Raw genomic sequence first — 21,403 nt, 5'->3', positions numbered from 1 at the left:
AGAATAATCTCTTTGAATTGAGTAATTCCAGCCTTCTATTCTTGCTGGTTTTGACAAGCTGCAGAGCTGATATTTATATGGCATTTATTCGTTGGGGTGAAAGAGTGGAAAGAGGCTGTTTTAGTCAGCTTTGATCACTGTGACCAATACCTGACCAGAACAGTTTAGAGGAGGAAAAGTTTATTTTGGATTATTGTTTCCAAGGTTCACTCCTTGGTTGACTGACTCCATAGCTCTGGGACCAAGGTTCCAGAATATCATGGTAGGAAGGGCATGGTGAAAGGATGTTCATTTCATGACAGTCAGGAATCACGGGAAAAACTGGGTGCCAGGAACAAAATATAAACCCCAAAGGCACCTATTTTCTTTGGGTACACCCCACCTGCCTACAGTTACCTCCTAGTTAATCCATTAAAGTTTAATAGAGAGGATCAGTCAACTCATAATCTATAATCATTTCACCTCTGAACATTCTTGCATTTGTTTTGAAGGTCACCTCATACCCAAAATATTACAGATAAACAGAAAGGTTTAATGGCAATTTTCTATTACCTTCTACTGTTTTAAAAATAAAGATGTTCCCTTCTGACTGTTTAGCAAATTGAGAGTGGAAGAGAAGTAAGTTTTTCATATAGTATTTTGTAGCCTAACATCACAAAAATCTCTGGAGCCCACTTAGATTACTTTTAATCCTCTGTCCTGGTTTCCTAGACCTTCAGTTTTCATCCCTGGTCTGTGGTACAACATTAGTGGCAGTTTCTTTTTATTCTCAAGTCTCTTAAAACTCCTCTTTTATCTATAAATACTTGATTGTATTTGCAATCCAGATCAGCTCATTCTTATTAAACCTGTTTGGAGATGCAGTTTTGCATGATGATTGTTGCTATATAGTGTCTGAAATATTAGGCAAATAAACAACAAAAAGTTTTTTGGTGATGGGGAAGAAATTAAGTTTAAGTGCTTTTGTAGATGTTGCAGTTGATATTGGTGAAAGAATATTTTCTTAAACATGGAGGCTACAAATCTCACCTTTTTCCCTCATTGAGTCGACTCTCACAGAAAAAAAAGGTTGTTTACATGGGACTTTTACTTCTGGGTAATACTCTTCAGTTGAAACTAGGAAATTCACTGTACCTGAACCTTTTTTTCCTCCCCTGTGTAGCAATATAAACTTTTGCAACATTTACTTTTTGGACTAATTACTTTAAGACCACTTTTAAATACTATTACAGTTAATTGCTGCCAGAACATTGGGTAATTGTTATCTTGGTCCTTTCAGTTTTAGCTTCAGCCAGTAAGCTACCAGTTGTGTGCTGATGTTTCTTGTTTACAGCGTAATGTGTTTTCCTCAATAAAGAATTTTATTATAGAAAATAACTGTATAAATATTTTAAGATTGGCTTTTTAAGAACATACTTAAGTCTATCACTGGTGTTTATGTTCTAAATATAACAAATATATTTAAATAAATGTTTATATTTGTGATGACTTTGTTAAATTGATGTGGCAAAATATTTGAACATTTTTTTTTTTTAGTCACTCAATCTTCATGTGTTTTGTTTTATTCTTTATTAAAAGATACTCTTGCTTAACAGAATTTTGAAAAGCAGTTAGGTATAGCTAGCCTTCATAAGTTTCTTAAACAATTTTTTTTTCCTTTTTAAATTTTCATTTTAGGATTTCCCTGACTGGGGAGGGAGGGTGTTTGAAATGATTTTTTTCCTCCCATACTGGGTATGTTTTCAGATTGTTGAAACTTTTGTAGGTTTCTAGTTCAGAATTCATAAATAACACATTGAAATGCAGATAAATTTGCAGGCAAAACTATACCACCCTCATTTTCATTGTATAGTAAGTGTCCCTAGACTTTTTTTTTTTTTCCTCACTCTTGGGCTTTTACTTTTACTTTTACTTTTACTTTTCTCTCTGAAATGCTCTTTCCACAGTCTTGACAGAAAGACTTTCAGTTAGAATGTCCTTCACCATTCAGGCTGAAGTGTTCTTCTTAGTCTGTTTTCTGTTTCATGTTGTCGCTCTTTCTCTTGAACTACTCTTCTGGATATTTATCATTACCTTAGCTGTGTTGTTCATTTGTTTAGTCATTTTTCCTTGAAAATAGGGACTAAACATTTTTTTTTTTACTACTGTAAATGCCTACATGATCCCACATGCTCTAGATATCAAACTAAAAGAGGCAAACCAAATAATTTTTCATGCATATGGCTTTAATATAATTGTTGTATTCAGATAAACTTAGAAGTACTTGATTGTATTTGCAGTCCAAACTAGTTACTCCTTTTTCTGCAAGTTATTTAAAATTATTTGAAATCATTTATTGTTGTTCAAATGAATAGATGAAATACACCTTTGAAGTTAAAATGGTGGTGGATAACTTGAATTCACTTCACAAAATATTCCTGGCTATGGGATATTTATATACAAATGGGATAAAGATCTTTCACACATGAGGCACTTGAGAATGCCTGTGTACAACAACATTAAAATAAACATTATTGACTTGGGGCTGTGATGGCTCATTTGCCTATATATTTTCTCTTAAGGATCTATAAAAATATACCATAGATTGATGTTATTCAAAAATACTTTTTTTGGAGTATGTATTAGGGTCAGTGAGTGTATTTTTTTAAAAAATAGAAGTTCAGACCACATAGAAAATATGTGCAGTTAATTGAAACATCATGGCAAAATAATTTATTTTAGATTCTATTGCCTTATATTTTCAGTTGATCTGATCCTAATCAAACTCCAGATTTTAAAAATGACTTTAGGGTTTGAAGAACAGTACTGGGTACTGAGCTGGAAAATAGAAGACATGGAAATTGCTACTTTTAAATGCACTGTGTTATTTTAATCCAATTCTTTGGGTTGCTTTTTATTTCCCTCTCCCCTGTTTTACCCTTTCTTTTTGAAAAAGCTGTCTGTGGAGTGTAAGTAAAGGCCTAATATTCAAATGGATGGATGTTCTTTTTTATTTATTTCCTATAGCTCCTGAGTATTGGTGTTCCATTGCTTACTTTGAGATGGACGTTCAGGTAGGAGAGACATTTAAAGTTCCTTCAAGCTGCCCTATTGTAACTGTTGATGGATATGTGGATCCTTCTGGAGGAGATCGCTTTTGCTTGGGTCAACTCTCCAATGTCCACAGGACAGAAGCCATTGAAAGAGCGAGGTATTGATTGTATAGTTCCATAGTTATTTTAAAAAATTGAGCATAGTACATTTGTCTTTTTAAAAATGTTTATTTTATTTATTTACTTATTTATTTTTATGTGGTGCTAAGAATTGAACCCAGTGCCTCTACCTGCTAGGCAAGTGCTCTACCACTGAGCTACAACTCCAGCCCATACATTATCTTTTGAGATAATGTTTATTTCTTTATTTATATTTAATGAAGATGGAAAAATATTATCTTGAAAATTCTGAATTTTTAAGCATTCCATTTTAATTTTAGATATTTGTTTAATATGTAAGGATAAAAGATAGGTTTCTATTAAATGCTAGACCTTTGAAAACTAGATTCCAAATTTCAATTTCTTTGATAATGTATTATTTTCTCCAAATCTATTGAGAGGAAATAATATATCATGAGAATAGATATTTCTGAAGGTTATGAAAAATCAAAAAATTGGTAATAAAAGGGAAATGGTTAAGTAGCTTGTGATAAACCTATTTTTATGTAATCATTACAATTTTTTTAATCATTAAAATGTTTATATAATGAAACAGAAAAGATGATGTGAAAATGCATAATTTGGGCTATTTGATTTCACCTGTTAAAGGATATGTGTGTGTATGCACATTATCTTGGTTTTACATTTGCTATCTAACTTTGGCAAGTTACTCTCTACACTAATACTGGCTGATAGAATTTTCTGTGATGTAGGAAATAATTTATATCTGCATTGTCCAGTTCAGTAGCCAGTAGCTACATGTAGCTTTTGAGTGCTTAAAATATGGCTTGTACAAAGGTGGCATACACCTGTAATATTAGTGGCTTGGGAGGGGGAGGCAGGAGGATCTCAAGTTCAAGGCCAGCCTCAGCAACTTCATGAGGCCCTATCAACTTAGTGAGGCCTGTCTCAAAAAATAAAAAGGGCTGGGGATGTGACTCAGTGGTTAAATGCCTCTGAGTTCAGTTCCTGGTGCAAAAAAAAAAAAAAAAAAAGGCTCATGTTACTAACTGAATTTTTAATTATAGCCATATGTTGCTGGACAGTATAACTCATAAAATATAGAAATTATAGTATGTACCTTATTTAGTTGTGAAGTTTAATTATAATTTATGTTAAGTGTTCCTGACACATAGCAAGCACTATGTATATTTTTATTATATATAAATAGGAAAAGAAGAAAGAAATATAAAAAAGTTAACCATGGTTATCTTTTGATAATGGTGTTGTATTATGTCCTTTCTTTATTCTTTTTAATTTTTCAATATTGAATATGCAGTATAATCTAAACTAAAATTTATTTGTGAATACTTAAGATATAATGTTTGTCTTTCTAGGTTGCACATAGGCAAAGGTGTGCAGTTGGAATGTAAAGGTGAAGGTGATGTTTGGGTCAGGTGCCTTAGTGACCATGCAGTCTTTGTACAGAGTTACTACTTAGACAGAGAAGCTGGACGTGCACCTGGAGATGCTGTTCATAAGATCTACCCAAGTGCATATATAAAGGTTAGTTGCAATTTAATTTGAATATTTTAGGCTACAAACCTCTTTGTTGCTTAAAGAATTGAAGTGGAGGTGAGAGGAATAGAAAAATGTCTTACATCAATACATAATAGAAACTTGTGCCAGGTGCAGTGGCGTATACCTGTTAAGCCAGCTGCCTGTAATCGTAGAAGCTCTGGAGGTTGAGGTAGGAGGATCATGAGTTCAAAGACAGCCTTAGCAAATTAGCAAGGCTCTAACAACTCAGTGAGTCAAATATAAAAAAAGGAGTGGTGATGTGGCTCAGTGGTTAAGCACCCCTGGGTTCAATCCCTGGTACAAAAAAAAAAAAAAAAAATTGTGGGTTTTGTGGGTGTATATGTGAAAACACCTTTCATGGAGGTGTTTATTGATATATCAGTTATATCTAGTTTCATGGCTTGCCTTTGTGTCTTTCTCTTTTTTTAACAGATTTGTTAAAATTTTTTGGAGTAACATAGACTTGAAAATATAGAATGAAACCTCCAAACTTATATTCCTTTGACATGGAAATTGGCAAAAATCCAGACTGCAATTTCAGGTTTTTGAGACATGGTCTCACTAAGTTGCTGAGGCTAGTCTTGAATTTGTGATCCTCCAGCCTCAGTCTCTCAAGTCACTGGGATCATAGGTGTGCGCCACAACACCTGGCATTAAAAAAAAAAAAAAAAAAAAAAAAAAAAGTTTATTTTTAGTTGTAGTTGGATGCAATACCTTTATTTTATTTATTTTTATGTGATGCTGAGGATCAGTCATCCTGAACATCTCTTTGTTATCAGCTGTTGTACATTAGTGGAATTAACTGTATCTTATGACTTATTTGTAGGAGGTTGCATAAGATACAAATACTATAATTAGATAGAAACTATGAAAATGGGAGTGCTTAATTACCTTACAGTGGTGAACCTAATATACCATTTTTGGTTATGGTTCAGTTAAAGGATATTGTCTTTTTTTTTTTTTTTAAGTGTGAAACTTTCAAACATAGCAAATACAGAGAAAATAACAACCTCATGTACCTATCATCTGCTTTCAACAATTACTAACATTTTACCAATCTTTGTTTACCCATGTGATTTCCCCACCCTTATTCTCCTGGAGTAATTTAAAACCAATTCCAAGATTATACTAGTTGGCTTATAGAGTAATTCCATATGAATTTCTAATTCATGAAGACTTCTAAAAACATAATCACAATGTTGTTTTTAACAAAATTTACTGTGATTCCCTGTTAAAATTTTTGACAATAGTTTTGGTATATTAAAACGATAGAATAGAATAATAAAATATTGTTATATGTATTGATAGGATAGTCAGGGCATATAAAAGTTGGTTCTTAACATATGAATAGTGTATGATCACATTTTTGTTAAAATGTCTGTGCAAAATGTCCTACCAGGAACTATCTCTGGGAGTTACTTTGTTTTTTTCTAATTTTTCTACAAGGAATTTTTATATTTGATTATATGTCCCTTGTTAGTATTTTTAATGCTTTGTGTTTCCTTATATACTTTGTAGCCCATTTTGTATTTGTTGGCAAGTTTGTTTTGAAAGAAATAATTCAGTTTTTATTTTTTCCTGTGTAATTGCTTTTACTCATAGGGCAATTTTGCCTGGCATCTGGCATCCACATTTCAGAATCAAATCTTATAATCACAAGGTAGGGGGACTTTGAAGAAATTGCATTCCAATCCCCAGATATGCTCAGGGCCTAATTCTCATTGTGTAGGTTTCTCTGATACTTAACCTCTGCTATGGGCAATTATTTTTTTCCTATGTGCATTTCTACCAGCACTTGGTTGATGGGCAGGTGGCTAGTTTTAGCCCTCAGAGTGCTTGGCTGTTGTCCCTTTCCATATTACTTCAAGAAGGTGAATTCCTGTCTTTTACCTCTGCTTATGGTCTTGTTATCCCTAGTGCCTTTGTCTTTAGTCTCTGATCTTCACTGTGGGTTTTATCTGTGGGTTGTTTCTACTTTATGTCTATTGCAAATATTAATGCTATATGAACATTTGTTTCTAAGTTTTGGGGTAAATGTGTATTTTCATTTTGTTGAACATGTACCTAGAAGTAGAATTGCTTTATTGTAAGGTGACTATGTATTTACCAAACTCTTTTCTAAAGTGATTGTCATTTAACATTTTCACTAACAATATATGAGGGTGTCAGTTTCTCCACATTCTCATTAACACTTGTGTATGTTTTTTTTTTTTAAAGACTGAGTGAGAGAGAGAGAGAGAGAGAGATAATTTTAATATTTATTTATTTTTTTAATTATCGGCGGACACAACATCTTGTATGTGGTACTGAGGATTGAACCCGCGCCGCACGCATGCCAGGCGAGTGCGCTACCGCTTGAGCCACATCCTCAGCCCTGTATATGATTTTTGATTTAGCCTTCCAAAGGATATGAAGCAGTGTCTCAGTGTAATTTTGATTTACATTTCCCCAGTGGGTAATAATGTTAAGCATCTCTTACTGTTGGCCATTTGTATATCTTTGGAGAAATGTCTGTTCAAATCTTTTGACCATTTTTCGACTGGGTTCTGTTTATTGAGTTCTAAGAGTTCTTTTTATATTCTGAGGTACTAGTCCCTATCAATACATGATTTGCAAGTATTTTCTTCCATCCTTTGGGTTGTCTTTTCATTTTCTTTCCCTTCCTCCCTTCTTTCCTCTCTTTCTTTTTTTATTTGTATGCGGTACTAAGAATCAAACCCAGTACTTCACACATGCTAGACAAGTGCTCTACTACTGAGCCACAACCCCAGCCCTCCTTTCTTTCTTAACAGTAAACTTGTATTATCTCATATATTTCTCTGGGTCACAGGTGGAAGTAACTTAGCTGGGTATCTCTGGGTCAGGATCTCTCATAAGACTGCAATCAAGGTATCAGCTAGAATTAGAGTAGTTTTAAGACCTGATATAAGCCATAGAAATTAATACTTTGCCTTGTAGGCCTCTCTGTAGTGCTGCTGAGCACATGGCAGCTGACTTTCCCTGGACCAAGCTTCGGAGTGAATGAGAGAGACAGGGTGAATAAGAAAGATGCCACATTTTAATTTTTTTAAGTAATCAAATCTCATGATTAACATTCCATCACTTTTGCGCATTCTTTTTATCAGAATCAAGTCACCAGGTTCAGCCCACATTTAGGGAGAGACTTGTATTATGCAAGCACGTGAATGCCAAGAGATGAGAATCTTTGGGATTCATCTACCACATGTCCTCTGGCTCTTAGTGGTTCATGTTCCTCTCACATGCAAAATGGGCTCACCTTCTCCCATAGTTCTCCAAGTTTCATCCCATTACAATCAGAATATGCTAGGTTGTAAGGCAGTATTATCAGTTCTAAAATTTTGGTGACTTCAAATAGCATAGTTCTATTTCTCAATCATACTGCCTATCATGTATTGGGTAAGGATTCTTCCCATGTTGTCCTCACTCCGGGAGTCTCCAGCATTACTGAGCCTGGAGGAAAGAGAGAGCAAATTAATTACTGGCTAGTAAAGGCTTCTACATGGGCATGACGTATCTTACTTCTCATATCATATGCCTGCATAATTTCAAAGACACAAGGAAGTTCAAAGCTTTAAATGAAATAAATCTTTGACTTTTGTTTTCTCTTTATTGGCATTAAAATATTTTATATTCTGAGTACTAGTCCCTATCAATACATGATTTGCAAGTATTTAAACCCCTTGGAGGTTTAAAGGACATTAATAACTGCAGTGGGGAGCTTTTGAGCCTATTACTTCTGACTAAGGTTGTTCAATGCCCTCCTTCTCTTACCAAAAAACTGCCAGTGAAAGCCGAATTATGGGAAAAGATCTGGAAAGCTGACTGAGGGACCAGGCTGTCTTACAAAGATTGTCCCTTTTCTAGTTCCTTAGGAATTTAACAAGTCAGTCTGTGGTTCAGTGTGGTTTTGATATTCCAGGTTTAACATTAGGTTTAGGTGTTTTGGTCTGAAGGAGCAGCTGCTACCAGTATCTTGCTGATTTCTTTGTTAATGTCAAAAGTGCAAATGGAGAAATCCTTTCACTTTCTTAATAATCTGATTTGTAGCACCAAAATTTTTTTAATTTTTAGTTTTGTTATATTTAGTTCTATTTTGGTTGCTTTTGATGTCATATTTAAGAAAGTATTATCTAAATAAGGTTTGATGAAAAATCAGTTCATAATTATTAGCCCATAAATGTAAAAGTGTATTTCTGAACTCTCATCTTTGTTTCATTGATCTGTATGTCTAGCCTTATGCCAGGAGTGCTGTATCTTATTACTTAGATTTGTAATAACTTTTGAAATTGGGAAATATGAATTCTTTCTTCAGATTGTTTGGTTACTCCCAGTACATTGTACTTCTGTCTATATTATATGATTGGCCTAGAAAGGATATCTATTTTTAATAGTTTTTCTGTTCTAAAGTTTTTGGAGCAGAAAGAGAAGGGGCTTTTATATTCCTCCGCATCCATCTTGATTGGAAGTCTCTGGATTATTCATGTAATTTAAAGTAAGTGGCAGGGAACTACAATATTGAGCATCTACTGTGTGCCAAACAATATTTATGAACTTACCAGATATGGAGTAGTATTTAAAATAATTGAGCTTAAGTAATGCAGAGTTTTGCATAATTAATTTATTTGTCAAAAAGACTTTGAATGAAATAAATATTTGACTTTCCTTTTAGGTGGCCTTGTTCTTTTACTTTCAAAAATAAAGTCTGTTTGTATTGCTTTAGCACTGGGAAATCTGGTTTTCATGAGCTGTATTGAGATGTGAGCCATAATTTTACATGCCATATACATCATCTATTTGAAGTTTATGATTTGATCATTTTTAGCATATTCACAGAATTTTGCAACCATCACCACAAAGTTACATTTCCTCATCCCAGAAAGAGACTCCATGTTCTTTAGCTGTCACCCCCAGGCCTCATTCCCCATCATTCTAGACAATCACTAATCTTTCTTTTCTTTCTTGTTTTTTTTTTTTTTAGTTGTAGATTAACACAATACCTTTACTTTATTTATACATGATACAGAGGATTGAACCCAGTGTCTCACATGTGTGAGGCAAGTGCTCTACCACTGAACTACAACCTCAGTCCCAATCACTAGTCTTTTTATATTCTATCCAGGACATTACATATAAATGGATTAATAAAATGTCTTTTTTTGGCTTTCATCTTTTACTAGGCATAATGTCTCAAGCTTCACATATATATATATTATATAATATATATGATATATGATATATATATCATGTATGATATATGTGTATATATATTATTTATTTTATAGTTGAATAATTCCATTTTGTTTATCTACCATTTGATGGACGTGTATTTCTACTTTCTGGCTATATTATAACTGAAACTGCTTATGGACTTTTTTGTGCAAATATATGCATGATCATGTGTTCTTGTTTGTCTTGGGAATATACCTAAGAGCGGCACTACTAGATCATAAGGTACATGTGATTTTTTGAGGATCTGCTAGACTGTTTTCCAAAATGGCTACACCATTTTAAATTCCCACAAGCAGTGTGTGAAGGTTCCAGTTTTTTAATATTTTTTTATTTTCTCATTTTTTATTGGTGCATTATAGTTGTACATATTAAGGAATTTATTGTTACATATTCATATATACATGCAATATAACAATTAATTTGGCTGATATCACTTCCTGCTTTCTTTATATTAGCCATCCTAGTGGCTCTGAAGTGGAGACTCATGGGTGATTATGATTTGCATTCTTGGATGATATTGAGTCCAGTTATGTTAGGGGAAGGAGGGAGAAGATGCTTCTAAACCATAGGTGAGCTTGGTTGAAGGGTATTTTGAACCCCACTTAACTTTATTCCCAGTTACTACATACTGTGATTTTTTTTTTTTTACTTCTAAGTCAGTTTACTTAGCAAGTCTTTAATGCATTCTTACATTCAGGTGCCCCAGATACCAATACCACTATCTCTTTCTCCTTTCAGATTACTAGTTTCTCGTGTTAATTATATAGGATTGCAATTAAGCCTTGTGAAAGAAAAATGCCAAAATTTGACTCTTGATTGAAAGACAATATCCTGAAAATGTTGGCAGTGATATTTGTAAGACATTCATCTGTTATATAATAAGTTTGTAGTAAACTCGTGAGAGTCACTAACTGGAAACATGATTAATTAAATGAAAGCAGAGTCAAGTTGTTGGTTAGCTTAGGGTGGTGATTGGAAGTATTTTTTGGATCTGAGCCAAAAGAACATTTAAAGCCTTTGATTACTTTGAGTTACCATTATCAACAGCTTAGTTAAATTCGTGAAAGGAAGAAGGTACCATTTCAATGATAGCCTGAATTTTACTATCCAGCATAACAGATTTCTCTTGTGTAGTGTATCAATTATGGTGTAAAATCAGGAGACCACTCAGGTCTCAGTAGTGTAGTGCTGTTTAACTGAATAATTTTAAGTCTCTGGTTTGAACATAGTAATTATATAAATAGTCCAGTATGGAAGGAAGGTTTGCTAAGGTGCCTAGTGAATCATTCTTACTACATCTTCATGGAGAAGATGTACAATTACTTTACTACATACATGGAGAAAACCCATTCCAATTGGGATCTCATTCTTGTGTTTGTATATATTGTGGACTTAACACTAGTCGTGTATTCATTTATGAGCAAAGGAAAGTTATGTGTGACTCATTCTACTGTCTTTCTTATTACTCAGAATATACAAACTCTTAAAATTCAACCATAGGGAAACAAAAAAACTTGATTAAAACATGAGCAAAATACTTGAATAGATGCCTCACATAACAGATAAAAGTCCTCAGGTTTCTTCTTTGCTTGTAGTATATACTGCAGGTGTTAGCATAGATCTGGCTAAAACAATCCTAGTTGTGATTATTTATAATATAATTGTAGCATTCCTGTCCGGTGATTTCTTTGTATTTTTAATGATTTCATGGTAGGGGAGTGTTGAGAACACATTTGAACCAAAAAGATTTATAGGTAAGTTTTATTCTCTACTCCCAAATAATATTACATGTGTACAGTATTTGATTAGTGATGTTTATAAAAAAGAAAAAGTGGTTATAGAGACTTACATTTAAAATACAAACTCTGAAACTCCTATAAGGAAATAAGAGAAAACCTAAATGACCTTGGTGATGACTTTTTAGATATAACTTCAGTGATATGATTCAAGAAAAGCATTTGATAGCCTGTACTTCATTAACATTAACTTCTGCTCTGTGTGAGGCAATGTCAAAAGAATGAGAAGACAAGCCACAGTTAGGAAGAAAATATTTCCCAGAGGCATTGCTGATCTACTGATAAAGGACTATTTTTTAAAATTTGTTGTTTTTAGATATACATGACGGGGGCGGGGGCTGGGGTTGTGGCTCACCGATAGAGCAGTTTTTTTGCCTCGCACGTGCGAGGCACTGGGTTTGATCCTCATCACCATATTAAATAAAATAAAGTTAGATATATATGACAGTTTGAGTATATTTGGAGATTGAACTTGGGCACTTGACCGCTGAGCCACATCCCCAGCCCTAGTTTGTATTTTATTTAGAGACAGGGTCTCAATGAGTTGCTTAGTGCCTCACTTTTGCTGAGGCTGGCCTTGAACTCAACGATCCTCCTGACTCAGGCTCCCAAGCCACCGGGATATGCCACTGCGCCTGGCATATTTTGACATACATACATGGAGAAAACCCATTCCAATTGGGATCTCGTTCTTGTGTTTTTACATAATGTGGACTTAATACTAGTCATGTATTCATTTATGTGTGACACATTCTACTGTCTTCCCTGTTACTCAAAATATACAAATTCTTAAAATTCAACAATAGGGAAACAAAAAAACTTGATTAAAACATGAGCAAAATACCTGTCTCACTGAAAAAGTTACACTGATGGCAAGCAAGCATCTGAAAAGATGTTTAACATCATAAGTCATTATGAAATTGAAAGTCATATGAGGGCTGGGGATGTGGCTCAAGTGGTAGCGCACTTGTCTGGCATGCGCTGGGTGCTGGGATCGATCCTCAGCACCACATACAAATAGAATAAAGATGTTGTGTCCACTGATAACTGAAAATTAAAAAATTAAAAAATTCTCTCTCTCTAAAAAAAAAAAAAAAAGTCATGAAATACCACTGCATGCTTATTAGAATGGCCAACATATAAATCAAATGCTGGTGAGATCATGGGACTCTGATTTGTTGCTAGTAAGAATGCAAAATGGTATGGTCATTTTGGTAAATGGTGTAGCAGTTTCTTATAAAACTAAACATATTTCTACTATACAATCTGGCAGTCACATTTCTTGGCATTTACTCAAATCAAAAACTTAAGTCCACACAAAAACCATAACCTTTTTCATAGTTGACAAAACTTGAAAGCAACCAGGATGTTCTTCAGTAAGTGAATATATAAACTGTAGTGCATCAGACAATGAGCTATTAATCAATGTTAAAAAAGAAGTGAGCTATCAGGCACTGAAAAGACACAGAGGAATTACATACTATGATTCCAACCAGATGATATTCTGGAAAAGACAAACTATTGAGATAGTAAGAAGATCAGTTACTAGAGGATAGTGGGGAGGCAGGAATTAATATAGACAGAACATAGAGGATTTTTAGTACTGTGAAAGTGTGTGACAAACATCATTATAAGTTGGTGCAAACCCATAGAATGTACAATACCAAGAGTGAGCCTTTATGTTGTGACTGTGGACTTTGGGCAAATAATGTGTCACTCTAGATTGATTTATTCTAACAAGTGTGCCACTGTGGTGGGGATGTCATTAGTTGGGGAGGTTTATGTGTGTGATGGCAGGGACTCTGTAGATAAACTAGTGAATAGTTTAATGAAATCCAGAACACAAAACCCAGATGAAGTAGTTAAGATTTTATATTTCCTTTACTTGATCTTTTTTTTTTCTTTGAAAGAAGAATTTGAAAATAAGCCTTAGTTATCATGTTATTCTACTCCTACATACTAGAATAGGCATTTAAAAAAATATATATGGGTGTTTTCTCTTTTATTTTCCCCCAGGTTGAGGACTGAATTCAGGGTCTTGCACTTGAAATCTCCAACCCTGCCAGGCATGGTGGCACCCACCTATAATCCCACCTGTAATCCCAGCAATTTGGGAGGCTGAGGCAGGAGGATTGAAAGTTCAAAGCCAGCCTCAGCAATTTAGCGAGGCACTAAGCAACTTAGTTGAGACCCTGTCTCCAAATAAAATATAATAAAAAGGGCTGGGGATGTGATTCAGTGGTAAAGCATCCCTGGGTTCAATCCCTGGTTCAGGGGTGGGGATGGGGGAAATAAAACCCCAACCCTGATGTTTCTTATGTAGTGACAATGCTGTTTGTTAGACTCCTTCAAATAGCAAGAATGTTAAGTGCTCAGTTTTGTTCTGAATCTAAAACTACTCTAAAAAGTAGTTTTTTTTTCTTTCTTGAAGTGTTTATGTATCTATTCAGCTCTTAAGATGTTTATGCCTGCTTTGTGCCATGCTAGGTAACATGCCTTCTAATTGTCATAGCCCAGTAGAAAAGTTCACAATCTAATGAAATCTTGAAAAAGTCCTGCTTTTTATTGGGGGCATTGTGAGATTTCTGATTTCTAGAACCCAACTTTATCATGATCTTTGTTTTGAAGTTTTTTTTGGGACTTTGTAGGTTTGTCAGATAATACATGTATATTTGAAAAATTCATATCTCTTTAAAGAATAAGATAGTCCTAAGTTTTGTATTTCATTGATACTAATCAAGAAAGACTTTTTGATAAGATAGATATTGAGTAGAAAAATAAATAGGAATATGATTGCTACTTGGAGAGGATTTACTATTGTATATTGTTATGGTTTATGTAATACTGTGGTTGAAGACCATCAGAACTTGTTCAAGCATTTGAAAATTTATAGTTTGGGTTCTAAAGCTATTGTCTATCACCAAATAGTAAGTTATGCATTCTGTTTCTTTTATTTTAATCATAATTAAGTTTGCTTCTATGCAGCTCATTTAGCTGCATACCAGATAATTTTTTTTAATATTTAGTTTTTAGTTCTAGTTGGACACAATACCTTTATTTTAATACCTTTATTTTATCTATTTATTTTTTATGTGGTGCTGAGGATCCAACCCAGGGTCTCGCACGGGTGCTCTACTGCTGAGTCACAACCCCAGCCCATCAGAGAATTTTTAAACAACTGGTTGACTTTTGAATAGGGAATGTGACTACATGGTTTCAGAGATTAAAATGATTTAAAAAATGATTGACATTGAGCAGCCTTGCTTCTACTCTCCACCTCATCTTCTTTTCCTAGATGACAGCTTTTGTGTAATCTTCTGGTGCTTTTTAAACTTGCAAATAAATGTATTATTTTAGGATGTTGGCTTTTTCCCAGAAAGAGTGATATGAACTATTATCCATAATTTGTTGTGTATTGAAAGGACATGTCAATATTTTCATGATAAAAGTGATATCAGTCTCTTTCTTACTATGCTAGTCCTTGGCTTCCTTGAAAGAGAACACTGGAATTACTGGTCAGCCAGCTCCTCCTTAACACATACCGAAAGATGACTACTGGTGAGGCCAAGAACAAAATAATAAGTAACATTTATTGACAGTTTACTCTGCCAGGTTTATAGTAACCCTATGAAAGTATGTACACTTAGTACTCATTTTACAGATAAGAAAATTAAGGAGTCTCCAGAGAGGTTAAAAAACTTAACACGTATAATAAGCAGATATGAGGGATGGGATTCAAAGCTGGTTTTTTTTTTTTTCTTTTAAAATCATAAATATTTTCAAACATATAAACTAGTTCAATGAACTCCAGAAATGATAAAGAATGGGAACAAAAGATGTTGACCAGGAGACTATAGCCATCAACTCCAACCTAGAGACAACTCATCAATTTGGTTATGAAGAGGGGGTAATTTCACAGATAGGTGGCTTTTCACAAGGATAGTACAGCGGACCCACACTTAACTAGGTAAAGGATGCTGAAGTTTGTGGCAGCCAGATTCCTGATACTAAAATGTTCCTCTTGGTGAGTTCTAAGCCAACCTTCCTAACTAGTGTTATTCCAGTTATCATCTATATAGAAATTAAAATTTTTAGTTAAATCTCATCTAGTGGGAGGTAAAATGAAGCTGTGAATTTTCAATAACTTACTCATTGGATTTTGATGTATTAAATCTTTTCCAATGGGTTCATAACATTAAACATATATATATATATTTTTTTTTTGAAAGGTCTTTGACTTGCGTCAGTGTCATCGACAGATGCAGCAGCAGGCGGCCACTGCACAAGCTGCAGCAGCTGCCCAGGCAGCAGCCGTGGCAGGAAACATCCCTGGTCCTGGATCAGTAGGTGGCATAGCTCCAGCTATCAGTAAGTATGCTCTTGATTTTTTTTTTTTTTAAATATAATAGTAGCATTTTATCTTGATTCACTCAGTTGATCAGTTCCCTTAAGCAGTAATAGAATTTTTTTTTTTTTTTTTTTCCTGGGATGATAATAATTGCCCTTGTCTAGGATAGAGCCATTTGTGTTTTTTTTGTATCAAAAGGGAATTTGGGATAAAGGGGGCTATTATATTGTTCTGTCTCCCCCTTTTTATTGATGTTTTTTATGATTTCTGCCTCACCAGTCAGGGTGGGTTATAATCATTGAAATGCTTGGCATTATTCTACTAAGAAAAGCATATTTCAATTTCGGAATTGGACACCTCTCTGATTTTTTTTTTAAAGTATGCTAAGCATGGAGAGAAAACTGAGTGAGGGTGGTATTTTGATAACTTGTAGACTTTTTTTTAATTTTAGGGTAAAATTGAACTGTGTGCCAGGTTTCACACTGATGGGGAATTTTTTACTGCAGAGTTAAACTCCTGACTATAGACTTTTATGATGGAAACACGTGGCACCCATCTTCCACGTCTGAAGGCATAACTAGTGATTCATTCAACCCCTGTTCTTAACCTCTTCAGTGTGGTAAGCAAATCACACTGGCTAAGAAAACTGCAGTGGCCCTGCAGGTTTCTCTACAGTACATGCAAATTCTTCCCATTAGTTTCATGGTAATATTGATATATGCAGATGACTATATGACTGTGTGTTTTGACTGAAAAATTATATGCAGAGTCTCCATTGTGTTCAGGAGTTTACAGTTTAGACATAGATAAGACATTCATTGAGAGTTTCATCTTTAAAAAAGAAATCGAGCACCTGAACGATTAATTTGCTAGCTTTGATGTTATAAACATGTTTTTTCCTAAAGAATTCAGAACTAGTATTCACTTTCTTATTCTCATCTAACTGCCCCCATTGCATATTTTATACTGCGAAATTGCAAGATAAACATCATCTGGGTCATCTAAGGTGTATTAGTGGAGCTAGGCATATTAACTCTCATTATTAGTCATGTCTTACTGTAAAATAGGCTGCTTAGATAAACAGTAAGGTTCCTAGAATCAACTTGTTTATGTATACTACCTCTTAAAAGCAAGTTTCTTATCCTTTCACCTCCATTTCTAACGAGAAAAATAGCTGAGGTGTTATTGGATTATAATAATTTACTTTATAATTGGAAATATGTAGAAGACACTTGTGGAATGTAAACTGCCTTAACCAAAAGTTTTCAGTTCCTATTGATAAGGTTTAGCTCTACTGTTACCTTTTGCCACTTTGACAGAGAAATTTTATACTGAGGAAAATAAAGTAGAATGTAAGGAGAATGGGAAGAGATCACCATGTTCCTCTAACGTCTTCCAAACTTTTTCTGTTAGGTCTCTCAGCTGCTGCTGGCATTGGCGTTGATGATCTTCGTCGCTTATGCATACTCAGGATGAGCTTTGTGAAAGGCTGGGGACCGGATTATCCAAGACAGAGTATCAAAGAAACGCCTTGCTGGATTGAGATCCACTTACACCGGGCCCTCCAGCTCCTAGATGAAGTACTTCACACCATGCCTATTGCAGACCCACAGCCTTTAGACTGAGGTCTCTCACTGTGGGGGCCCTTAACATTATCAGGATGGTGGACTATAAGATACAATCCTGTTTGTAACCTGAAGATCTATTTCATTTTTGTTCTGCTTTATCTTTTCATAAAGGATTGAAATGTGTTTGCTGCCTTGCTCCTAGCAGACAGAAACTGGATTAAAACAATTTTTTTCCTATTTAGAACTTTTCAGGCATGGGGCAGACTTTGAAGATCAGGAAGAACTCATTCTTACTAAGTCTTTATCAGTTATGTATGAAGGAGTCATTCCAGTGCTGGAAAATTTAGCCCTTTAAAATGTCTTGGAACCTTTTATGTGCAGAACATTGGTATGTGTGTTATTCTACAGAATAAATTCAATATTATTGATTTTAAAGGCAGAGAAGTTCTCAAAGTTAATTCACCTATCTTATTTTTTGTGCAAATTATTATTGTTGAACATACTTTACTCCAAAATATTGTGCCATTCAGGTGAGTTAATTTTACTGAGAGCAACTTTACTCTGTATTTTAAAAAATAAGATAGTAATGTATTATAACCTTTTATCCAAAATATTTTTTTGCAAGTTAAACTAGTGAAGATGATTTTAATTCAGATTGTCTTGCAACTTCGGTTTTATTTTTGCCAAGGCAAAACACTAATCTGTGTGTATATTGAGAATTCCTTAAAATTACCAGACAAAGAAATGTAACAGATACTGAATTTGTTATCCCTATTGGGTGACTGTTTATCAAGAAGTATACTTTTGCCCTGTTAAACAGTAGTCATATTCTTCTGTATATCTAGGCACAAGGGTGGTTTCTAAGAAGCCTAGAAGAGGAATTTCTTTTTCTTCATTAATTCATAGGGAAAGGTTTTGTATTTAAAAAAAAAAACAAAAAACACTAAAAGCAGTGTCACTCTACCTAATATCTCACTGTTCTACAAAGGTGCAGTGCTTAGACTAAATAATGAGTGTGTTGGAAACTGCTAAATTCTCTGTTAAATACTGTGCAGAATAATGGAAACATTGCGGTTCATAATAGGTAGTTTGGATATTTTTGTACTTGATTTGATGTGTGACTTTTTTTGGTATACCGTTTAAATCATGTATGTTATGATATTGTTTAAAATTCAGTTTTTGTATCTTGGGGCAAGACTGCAAACTTTTTTATATCTTTTGGTTATTCTAAGCCCTTTGCCATCATTGATCATAACAATCGGCAGTGACTTTGTATAGAGAATTTAAGTAGAAAAGTTGCAGATGTATTGACTGTACCACAGACATAATATGTATGCTTTTTACCTAGTTAGTAGCATAAATAAAACTGAATCTCAACATACAAAGTTGAACTCTAGGTTTGATTTTTAAAATTTTGTTCTTTTGCACTTTGAGTCCAATCTCAGTGGCAAGACACCTTCTACTAAGTGACAGGCAACAGCCAATTGTATTGGGCAGCTTTGGTTTTTCCTTCACACTCTACCAGGACTTTCCCATGGATGTTGTTATCGTGTGTAGAATATTTTTTTGTTTTGTTTTGTTTGCTTCATTTTAAACTTTTACTGTGGCGCAAAAAAAAAAAAAAAAAAGCCTGTTTGTCTATAGAAAACAGATTGTCTACAAGATAAAGTAGTATGAAATAAAATCAAGGATTATCTTTAAGATGTTTTTAGTTTTTGCTTAGAGGACTTCTGTAAGCTTTAAGGTGTATTATACATTTGAGCTCTAGTTCTTAGGCATAGTGGCCCTCCTGTATCAGCTGAAATGAACAAGTCTTTGGCCTTGCTCAGAAGGTCTTAATAAGACAGTTCTAGAAACCACTGTTTATTGCTGTGATGAAATATAGCTCTTGATCAAAATTACATGTCCTATTTTTAAAACAGCTTCTCTTAAGTATTCACAGGTACTTTTGGTAAAGACCCAATTTTCAACTGTGTAAATTTGGTGATTTTTCAGGGTTTCTTTTTGGGCAGAATTATAAAAGAATATCTTCTCTATAAATTTTATCTGTAGGTCCATTTTCCTATGAATGAGGAATAGGAGTGAGAGGAGACAGTTTTAGAATAACAGATTTTTTAAAAATCCAGATTATTTAATTAGAATCTTAACCATGCAGTGGTATAACCTGTGGCTTCCTTTTCTACTTTAAGGAAGGTTTTCATGTTTTATCATCTTCATAAAATATGTGGAAAATATTTGCTGAGAAATATCTCTTCAAAGCCAAGCTACCATTCTTGGTTTCTTTCTACTAAGAGCCATAAAATATAGAAATACTTTTAGTTATTAATTGCTTGTATTTGTACCTAGATTGTCACATGCTTTTGAGAAAATATTTAATATGTTATCAATTATTCCTGACAATGTGGCTGTTAAACTGTATTTCAATTTCTTAGAGGTGGTCATCTCTGAGTAAGACTAAAGACTCTCACTAGGCTTAAAACTTTACGTCTACTTTAGGATAAAATAGTTTCTACAGTTCTTAGAGTTTGATTATAATGTGGGTATGATTCTAGCTGGGTTTCTGTAGCTAATTCATATCTCAAAGACTTTCAGAATGTTGAATTTCAGTGAAAGCTGAAAGAGATGAACCAGGTACATCCAGAGAAACCCATTCTACTTTTGTCTTGTGCCTTTATGTGCATTATCAAAGGGAATTCTTAAGGGGATTGCCTTTTTTGCCAGGGAGCAGATGTTTTTGTGGGTTGAGTCTTTTTTTTTTTTAAATAATTTACTGCCCTGGTATACAAAGATAATGATGATAAATCACTGCCATATAACCTTGTTTTTCTAGAAACATGGCTCGTTTGGATTGCTGTAACCACTAACTAGGTTGCCTATCCTATTCTTCCTGTAAATGGTACAGGGTTACAGATTGAAGGATCTTGCTTAAGTTTAACTATACCCGAACATCCAGATAAACAACACATTATTATCTGTGTTGTAAAAAAAATACTTGGAATTTTAAGCAAACACCACATTATTGGCTATGTCTTATTTCAAAGTTAAAAAACCATTTTTATGGGGGAGGATGGTATGGTTTGTAATAGCAGTTTTGCAATTTTGGAGGAAAAGTAAAATATCCTGTCTTATGATAAATTCTTATTTTAAAAGTTTATTGTTAATTGTAGGAAGGTGAATTGCAGGTATCTTTTTGATTATGGCCATCTGGGAAACGAAAATTTACATTTTCCCCCTAATACTCCCTAAATATCTGTGGAGGCAAAATATTTTTGCTCCTGATCTGGTGGTAACTGGTTAAGAGTCACTAGCTGTTTTATGCAAAGTCAGTTAAGTTCAAACCCTTTTTGAAGGAGCAGTTTTATTCTCTGAATAGGGAAGCATTCTTTTTAACTGATTTTATAGTTTGCTTCCTTCATCAGTCATTTTATTAGCATTTGATTTAATGACAGTAAATTGGTAAAATGGTGAATTTAGATTACTGAAGTAAATGACTACGTGAGAGCAATTACATGTGGAGTTGGCTAACAACGTTTGTAGGTAGGACCTGGCAGAGATTAGCAGCTAACACTGCATGAAGAAATGCCTTTAAAAGTTAAAAAAAAAAAAAAAAAAATTTAAGGCAAAACTCATCTTGTTGCAGGTAGCAGTCTGTAAATAATCTCCTAAATCCTGCTTTGCAAGATTATTGAGAATAGGCTGGGAGGATCTTAGGCAAGTCTTTCCATTCTT

General features: G+C 34.1%; 1 protein-coding gene across 2 annotated transcripts in view; it reads left to right on the top strand.

The window, feature by feature from the left end:
- Positions 1-19,059, top strand: part of Smad4 (SMAD family member 4) — a 49,966-nt gene extending 30,907 nt beyond the window's left edge. Inside the window, exons 9-13 of one of the 2 annotated variants that reach the window (XR_013089075.2) lie at positions 3,007-3,190; positions 4,529-4,697; positions 15,988-16,126; positions 16,613-16,725; positions 17,520-17,600. Coding sequence is in view for 1 of the 2 variants with exons in the window: in XM_076837298.2 (XP_076693413.1) it covers positions 3,007-3,190; positions 4,529-4,697; positions 15,988-16,126; positions 17,520-17,731 (704 nt within the window). In the remaining variant the exon portion in view is untranslated. Of the gene's footprint in view, positions 1-3,006; positions 3,191-4,528; positions 4,698-15,987; positions 16,127-16,612; positions 16,726-17,519 lie in introns of both variants that reach the window. The other variant, XM_076837298.2, reaches the window with a different exon arrangement.
- Positions 19,060-21,403: the final 2,344 nt, after the last annotated feature.

This window comes from Callospermophilus lateralis, chromosome 17, assembly GCF_048772815.1.
Source record: "Callospermophilus lateralis isolate mCalLat2 chromosome 17, mCalLat2.hap1, whole genome shotgun sequence".
Classification (NCBI taxonomy): domain Eukaryota; kingdom Metazoa; phylum Chordata; class Mammalia; order Rodentia; family Sciuridae; genus Callospermophilus; species Callospermophilus lateralis.
Note: the sequence above shows the minus strand (reverse complement) of the source record. Positions and strands in the feature narration are given on the sequence as shown.